Raw genomic sequence first — 8698 nt, forward strand, 5'->3', positions numbered from 1 at the left:
GAGAGAGAGAGAGAGAGAGAGAGAGAGAGAGAGAGAGAGAGAGAGAATTGTTACATTTTGTATTTATTTAAGTTAGGAACTAATGTTCAAGCAATATGAAAAATGTCATACATTGGTTCAGTAAACAATGCAAGAAGATGAGCATAAGTGTGGAGTGTAGTAAAACAGAACTGATTACAATTCACATTACTGAATCGAATACAGTAACATGATGAGTTTTGACTGGTTGCCATGGGTTCTGTACTTTGTGTCTAATGCCTTACGTTATCTTATGGTTGCTACATTACCTACTTTTAAATTGATCTAGAGATTTAGAAAAAGACTTCCATCTTTGAAACAAAGGGTCTCTTGTCACTGCTGTGTTTCAGCTCCTATTAGCTATAGGCTCTGTTGGCTGCTTGCTTGCTTAGCAGTATGCCCTTCCTGAAGACTGGTTAAAATGGCCCAGACTGGGATCGCAAAAGTTCTTTGTAGTGTCAAAGGTTTTACTGATTCTTCAGAGTTATATTACTTCACAAAAAGACCTTTCACCTTTTTTTCTTTTTTTTTTTTTACAGACCCACCTGCTGTAGAGCCCGCCTTTCAGGAAATAAGGAAAGGCCTTAGTTCCAGTGTCACCATGAACTGCAGAGTCTTACGGGCATATCCAAACAAAGTTCTTATGTATGAATGGAGACTGGGGAACAAGCTGCTAGAGAAGGGACAGTTTGATTCTCAAGATTACACAGAACTGACTATCACTATCCATGCCAAGGAGCATTACGGCACATACAACTGTAGTATAATTAATGAAGCTGGATCAGGACGATGTAGTTTCCTCATAACAGGTAAGAGTTCACAGAAAATGTTAAGTACTTTTTGTTTCCCAGCTAATCTGAACTATTACCATCGTGACGTTGAGTAACTTTTTCTTGGCGTTATGCGAGTCAAGATTGGTGGTACATATATTGTCAATATAGCAAATGGATGCACAATATGCATGTCCATGCTGTCAAAACCATACTCGGTGTGTAGAGATTTAAGCACTTACTGCTGACCAGATAGCATTGGTCTTTTTGCAGCTTGCATGTGTACAAAATAAAAAAAGTTTGGGAAACATTAGGACCTTTATCCAGAGATTGTGTGATGTTTGATATTAGCAATCCCCCTTCTTTCCAGGAGCTACATACATGCAATAGTGTGGCTACCTGAACATTGGACATGAACAAACCATAATATTACTATTGCACTGATGCAGACTGTGGGGTTGATTTATTAAATGCAAATAGGCTGTTTACTTTGCAAGGGAATTTTCTCTTAGCTTACTGAATGTGGTCTGGCTGACTTCCATCAGCCAATCGCGTGCAAGCAAAATATTGTTGTTTTTTTTTAATTTCCTTGAATGTGATTGGGTTTTCTTTTCAAAATACATTTTCACCACATTCACTAAGCTGAGGGAAAATTCCATTGCAACGTGAGCAGTATTTTTGCCTATAGTAAATCAACCTCCATGTATTCCTCCAGTGGCACTCACAAACTAAAACGTGGTACAGTTAAAACAGTGCAGATAGTGTCCTATATATAACATGAGCAAAACATGTTAAAAAAGAGTAGTTTAGAACTGATGTTCTGGCATTTGAAGCTCACAGATTAGAGAATTATGAGGGTAGAGGCAACATTTAAGTGAATGAGTAAACTATAAAATATCCAACCACCGAAGGAGTCTTGTGAAATGGAGGAGCAGTTAGGCCAGGTTAAACGCTTGTTGGAAGAAGCGAGTTTAAGTGCATTTGAAGGGTTGAGAGTGCCAAAGGGCAGGAAAGAGGACATTTAAGAGAGGAGGCACACAAGGGGTCTTGAAGGTCTGAAGAGGCAATTCGAGTGGAGAACGGGTAATTTGCAGAAAGTGAGTTGTGCTTGAGAGAATCACTGAAAATCAGTATGGAGATGTATGAAGGAGCAGTGTTGGCAGGAGCTTTGTAGGTTAGAGCGAGGGCTTTGAGTTGTAGTTTTTTTTTTGCATTTTGCAGTCAAGGGAGCAGATTGAGAGGAAATCCAGATGAGCAACAGAAATCTGACCTGGTACCACTCTGAGAGACCACAGTAGGGTGTTACATAAAACTGGGCTGAGATTTGATGATGTCATAGAGTACTATTTCACTTGTTTCTTATCAGGAAGAGACAGATGCAGGACATTTTTACTGGAGATGGCAGTAGGTGAACATTGTTACAGGCAAGGGGGTTCATGGATTTGTGTTCACATTGAAAACTGTCATTATTTTCTCCCAGCTACCAATTACATTTTAAACCTGCCAAAATGACAGCTTGCATCTGAAAGCTTTATTCTGATTGGTATCAGCAATAAAAGAACAGGTTGTAGGCTTTACAGATTGATTGTTTTAATATGTTACTGTCACAGAGAGGCAGTTAAGAGTCAAATGACAAGACTGACATTTCTCACTTATTTTTTTAAGAACCAATCACAATTTAGCATTTCATATTTGGAAACCAAATGCAAGGGGTAATAATACAGGTAGTACAATACAACAAGATGATGATAGGGAAGGAAGTAGTGATGGATGAGTGAGTAAAGTAACTTAGCTCACATTATATGTTTGAAGAGGTGAGTCTTAAACGTGTTTTTGGTTTCCAGTATTTATATTTTTCTATACCACAACGTAATCAACGTATATATATAGTTATTGTTCCCTACCATTGGGTAAATATAGATTCAAGTTTCTACAGTTATCTACAGCTATCTATGGAATGCCTAGATTTACAGCACAAACATTCTTGGGGGGATTTATCCAAACTGGAACAGACAGAAACTGGAGCAGCTGTGCATGGCAACCAATCATCTTTTACCTTCTGTTTGTTCAGTTAAGATTTGAAAATGAAAGAGAGAAGTTGATTGGTTGTCATGCACAGCTGCTCCAGATTTTGTCTGCTCCAGTTTTGATAAATTCCCCTCTCTGTGTTTCTGCGGTTGTCGAATGACCAACATTTGTATGTTTCTTGCAGGCACAAATTATACTTTATAACTTAAAATTGCCTATTGGATTTTTCAGAAAGATGACAAAAAACTTTTTCAAATGTTAAGTAGTGACCATGGAGCTAACCTCCCGACATGCACAGCTAGATACGCATCTGAAATAAAGATATGTGATCTGTTTTTACATGCTGGGGTTAAAGAAATACAGACTGGTTCACCATCTTCCTAAGCCTGTGGTTGGATAGTGAAGAAGCAGCAGCAGACTAATTAGGTTATTTGTGTTCATCTTTCCGTTGGCTTGTTGAGACAGAACTTTGCAAAGCAATAGAGCTTTGATTGGCACAAAACATACACCTCTAACTTTCCTAAATCCTGTTTTACAGATGGCTACAGGAAGCTAAAGGCATATTTTAATTTGATTAATATCTATATATAAAAATGCATTTCATTATTTTGTGTATATAGATATTTGGACCAAATGGTGTTTTTGATAAGTGTCTGTAAATTCAGTATTAAAATAAGGATTGTAGTGATCACTCTGTGAAAAAATTGGTAATGGAAGACACGATAATTGATAATTAAATGTATGGGGTGGGTTTAGAGGAAAGAAAAAAAGTGCGGGAACCAGTATGACCTCTAGTAGTTCAAAACATTGGCCAGTGGCATTAGGCTTGTAGAATTGAAAAATCTGGACAATCTTGCTACTGTTTATGTGATGCAAAAATTTAAAGTAACACTAAACCCAAGAGTTAAATCTTAAAAATGCATGCAAGTACCCTATTAACATAAATGCAGCTTACTTGTGCATCACTCAGCTGTAGACACTCAAATCATCTCTGAATTGGTGCTGATACTGTCCTTCCTTCTGGAGGGGGGCTACTTTTGTTCCCCATGGTCCCTGTGTGTGTTGTAAAGTAGTCACATCTCCAAGCTCACTCCCGTGATGGACTACAATTTCACGTTTACTTTATCATTATTATCATACAGGATTTATATAGCGCCAACAGTTTGTGCAGCGCTTTACAATATATGGAAGACATTACAATCACAATACAATTCAAGACAAGATGGTAAGAAGGGCCCTGCCCCTGAGGGCTTACAATCTTATAATCTTTACTAATTTGTATTGAGATTGTAGTCCATCATGGGAGTGAGCTTGGAGCGGTGGCTATTTTACAGAACACACTGCGACCATGGGGAACAAAAGTAGCCCCCTCCAGAAGGAAGGACAGTGTCAGTACCAATTTAGAGATGATTTCAGGATCTACAACTAGGTGATGCACAAGTAACCTACATTTCTTTTTCAATAGTTTCGGTACGTGAATACATTTTTAGGATTTACCTCCTGAGTTTAGTGCCACTTTCAACTTTGTGTGTATCACTTGTTGGCAGGTAAAATGCTTCTCAACTTCCCATAGGCTGTATCTGCATATTTAGCTGTTTCATTGGGGTTAGACCTCAGTCCAACACTGAAACAAACTTTTAAATGGCCTTCTGGATATGTGATTTACAATCTCCTATTTCCTTGCTTAAGATAAGTGTTGAGGTTCCAGTCTGTAAACTTTTTTTTTTTTTTTAAGGGGCACAGAAATGTATATTTTAGCATGTAAAAAGTGTAAATGAAACATAATGATACAAGCAGAACATTGTGAAGAATAGACAGAAATATAATTTTTATTACAGGCAGTAAAAGCTAAACTACAACATCAGGAGAAAAAATACTACTGGAGACATTATCCTTCTCAGAAAATTGGATTTTTTTTAGGGTCACTCTTAAATTATAACTAATATATAACATTATTTGGAGTCATTTGTTCCACTTGTAATTTGCGACCTAGCATGAAGGCAGAATATCTGGAGGGATGTTTAGCATGATAAGCAATAAATTGAGAGCAATTAGGAGATAAATTGATGTTACATGTGGATAATGGCAGACATTGCTGAAATGTATTAGCTGTGTAAAGGAAATTAATGACAGGCTGCAGCGGCTGTGTTTGAAATGTTGGTGAACTTAGCAGAGTGCTCACAGATTTGTGGTTTGGGAAACGGGTACTCAATGGTTTTAGAGGAAATTAAATTGTTTTTTTGAGAGAATTAAAGTGCCCACGAGCCTAAAATACCAATTAGATGTTTGTGTAGTTCTACAGCTACACTATGTTATCAGGAAATAAAAGAAGGAATGAGACAGAAGGTGGGGGAGAAAATACTAGATGGAGTAAAGAGAAGAAAGGGGAGTGAGTTATAGGGGAGCTGGGGAAATGTGGGAAAGAAGAGAGAATGGGTCGGGTAAAGGGTAAGGCTTACCCTTTACCTGAAGGTCAAAAGAAGGTCAAGGAAGGAAGATGCAAGAGTGAACGGGAATGAATTACAGCAAGAGGTGGGGTTGGGGGGGGCGGGCAATGAAAAAGTGGGGGAGAGTGCAAAAGTTGTAGGAAGAAAAGGGACTTATGCAGGGTGTATGAGAGGAAGCAAGATATGAGATATAAGGAAGTGTACAAATGGACAAAAAGATTGCCGAGAGGAAAGGGAACTGTCTGGAAGAGGGATGGATATGTAGATAAGAGAAGAAGGTGTATTGCAGGAGAGGGAGGTAATGGAAAGGGCAATAAAATGGGGAGGCAAATTAAAAGAGGGTGAGATGCTCAGGCAAGTAGGGGGAATATAAAGTGAGAAAATCTAAGGAAGAAAATGGTTGGCAAAGTAGTGTTAAAGTAGACATTTCGTTTCTGGAGCACAGTGTATTATATTATATTTATGAACAATGGACTTTTTTTATAGCTAAAATACTTAATTTCATAATTTTTTCATCCTTTGTTGAATCCTTTTATCTCATTGCTCCTGAAATTGCATTAACATGTAAAAGGTTATATTAAAATTTAGTGATTATGTTTCAGGGACGTGCGGTCAGGGGAGGCAGAGCCTCAGCTAGTATTATAGAGGGAAAAGCTGTCAGCTTCATTTCTGAAGCTGACAGCTGTTTCTCCATTCAGTCCAGCTTTTAAAAGGTTACACAGCAGGGAAAGCCTCCTCACTGTGTAACCTGTCATGGACGGAGCTGCATCCGGCTTTTGACAGCTAAGTTAGGATGCACAGCAGCGGGCTTCCCCACAGCTTGTGTAACCTAACATAGTGAGGCCAGAGTTGCAACAGTCTCCACTTTGTGTTAGAGGCTTGAGCTCTGCGCATGGTTTGGACCAATGGCAATGCGCTATTGGTTCAAGCTGTCCAATCAAAAAATAGAAAAAAAAAACACTGAGGACATCGATCTCAATGCCTCACCACTGACTAGCAAGTGAGGGACAAGGAGGCTCCTACCTGTTTCCTCCCTTCTCCCTCCCTCCTCCACACATAGGTTGGTGACTGGGTTGGGGGTGTGGCGTCGGCCGCCTGGGGGCGGGGTGTCGGTGGGCAGGGTGAATGCCTCACCTAGCATGGCCCCTACTGCACGTCACTGTTATGTTTACAAATACTTAAGGGGAAGATGCTAAGAAAGCAAAAGGGGCGATAGAGGAAGAAGGGTGTGGGGAGGAAGGTGTGAGAGAGAGGGAGAAGGGTGTGGGGAGGAAGGTGTGAGAGAGAGGGAGAAGGGTGTGGGGAGGAAGGTGTGAGAGAGAAGGGGGGCAGTAAAAGGAAAATGGGTTTAAGAAAGTTAAAGGAAGAAAGGGAAAATAGGAAAAAGACTGGTGGTAGTAAAAATAGAAAGTGGAATGTGGGATCAAGAATGATGGGAAGGAAAGGAGAAAGTACGATAAAGAATGATGCGAGGGAAAGGGGAAAGTGGGATAAAGAATGATAGGAGGGAAAAGAGAAGTTAGTGATAGGTAGCTAGATGAGTAAGAAAGATAATGGAGAGCGGTATAGAAGAGGATGGAGTGTGATGGAGGGGAGGGGGAGGGCATGATAGTGTGCACAGAGAGAAGCAGAGGAGAACCTTCTGCCTTCAGCATCGGCACTCCGGAGCTGATCAAACTGCGTTTGTGACTCTCCTTGTCAGGAATCACACCAGCGCTGTAGTGCTGCAGGCACTTATAATATGCTAAATAAGGACATGTTTTCTGCAGAAAGTCATTTTTTTACTCTTTGATCTTGTGTTAAAGTCAGATTTTCGGAGTAACTGAAGGTTAAGCAAAGCTATAAATACATTCTCATTATGTGATGATACTTCAGAGACAAACGTTGTTGTAAGTATTTTCGTGGAGACATCAGGGAACGTTTATGAAAACTGCTGTAGCGGTTACTTTGCAGAAAGTCAGAGTCTGTCATTTTATTCCGTTACACGTTACATAATAAAACAAGCCTGTGGTTGCATCGGGTAACCAGGAGAAACGGAAAGGAGGAAAGGGGACAAATCTTATCTATACTATTGAGGTAAACGTTTATGGAGGGATAACCCCTTGCTAACTAATTTATGTATGTAATAGCCATGTAGTCTCAGTGACTCTCCAGAGGCTTAGAAAGACCATATTAAAAGGGATTCATCCACCTATATCCATGCTCATTTGAACCTTAAAGTCTTACTTTTAATGAGCTATCATGCCCCCAGCACAAAACCTTAGTAGAAAGAAGAAGGCCTTGTGGAAAGAAGATGGGTATGACTCATATGCTTCCCTCAAGATTATTAAACATTTGCTTTGGCCTTGATCTTTAGGAAGTTCTCAAGGGCTGCTGGAGTTGATGTGAGCAGAGGAGAGAGAGATTCATGGAAGCGTAGAGATAGTAGTTATCACAAAATAATATACATGCAAACGGGTAGCTAAAAGATGATGACGATGATGATGATCTACTGTCAATAAACATGAAACCATTTTATTAAGATATAAGAATTATTAAATAAACTCATGGCTAATACACTCACAAACATGGGTGGATTCAAAGCTTGTCAGCAGCAAATTGCATTCCTCCTAGTACAAGAAGTCCATCCAACCACTGACCACGGCGTCCATGCTTCCTGTAGTAAGAGGGTCACAACCTCACTGTCAACAAACCTTCATTCAGCCTATTCGAGACAATTTCATAGTTGAGTACTGTCCGTGATATATTATTAAATTTGTGATAACAGTCAATTTTTCAGAAGAAGCTTTCAGGGATGTACCCTATTTTGCTATATCTTAGCAGTACAGTAATAGGGCTACAACCCCTGTAACCCCAATTTTATTTAATACATATTTATTACATGAGGTACATAGGTTTTGTGTCTGCTTTTGTTTTCACTGTAAACTTATATCACTGGGACTGGCCCATTACCTACTTTAAAAAAAACAAAAACAAAGAAGGGTAGACTTACTGTTCAAGGCCATCTCCACCCAAAACAGTTTTTTTTAAAAAGGTTTCAAACTTGAAATACTATTGTATTCGACTGCCGGCTGTCAGAATACCCAAACAGTGGCTGTAGCTGATTGGCTGTAGCCATTATTAAGCTGACAATTTTCCAGCTGGTTCCTTTGACATGAGTCAATTACAAAATCAACTTTCGTTGAATCGGCTGGAGCTGACAGGACCATCCCACTTGAAATTTTAATGAAAATTCAATACATATATGGCCAGCTTGAGAGGAAACCTTCTTCTTAAGGACACAGGCAGCAATAAAATACTGAACACCCTGGATTCAACTTATCAGTAGTTTGTAGTTGAAGACAGTCAAGCAAGTTCTTGTGGAGCATAGTAGCTATGATGGGACACACTGCGCAAAAACAAGGTGCCCCTTTCAGAGTTTAAAGTGACGTTAAA

The 8698-nt window shown here is 39.4% G+C and overlaps 1 protein-coding gene across 2 annotated transcripts in view; it reads left to right on the forward strand.

Annotated features, from left to right (window-relative positions):
- MDGA2 (MAM domain containing glycosylphosphatidylinositol anchor 2) overlaps positions 1-8698 on the forward strand; it is a 521930-nt gene that overhangs the window by 449030 nt on the left and 64202 nt on the right. For both annotated transcript variants that reach the window (XM_018563520.1, XM_018563521.1), the window contains exon 9: positions 558-827. In XM_018563520.1, the coding sequence (XP_018419022.1) occupies positions 558-827 (270 nt within the window). The remainder of the gene's footprint in view (positions 1-557; positions 828-8698) is intronic.

Source organism: Nanorana parkeri, unplaced genomic scaffold (assembly GCF_000935625.1).
Source record: "Nanorana parkeri isolate BGI_ZX_2015 unplaced genomic scaffold, ASM93562v1 scaffold670, whole genome shotgun sequence".
Classification (NCBI taxonomy): Eukaryota; Metazoa; Chordata; class Amphibia; order Anura; family Dicroglossidae; genus Nanorana; species Nanorana parkeri.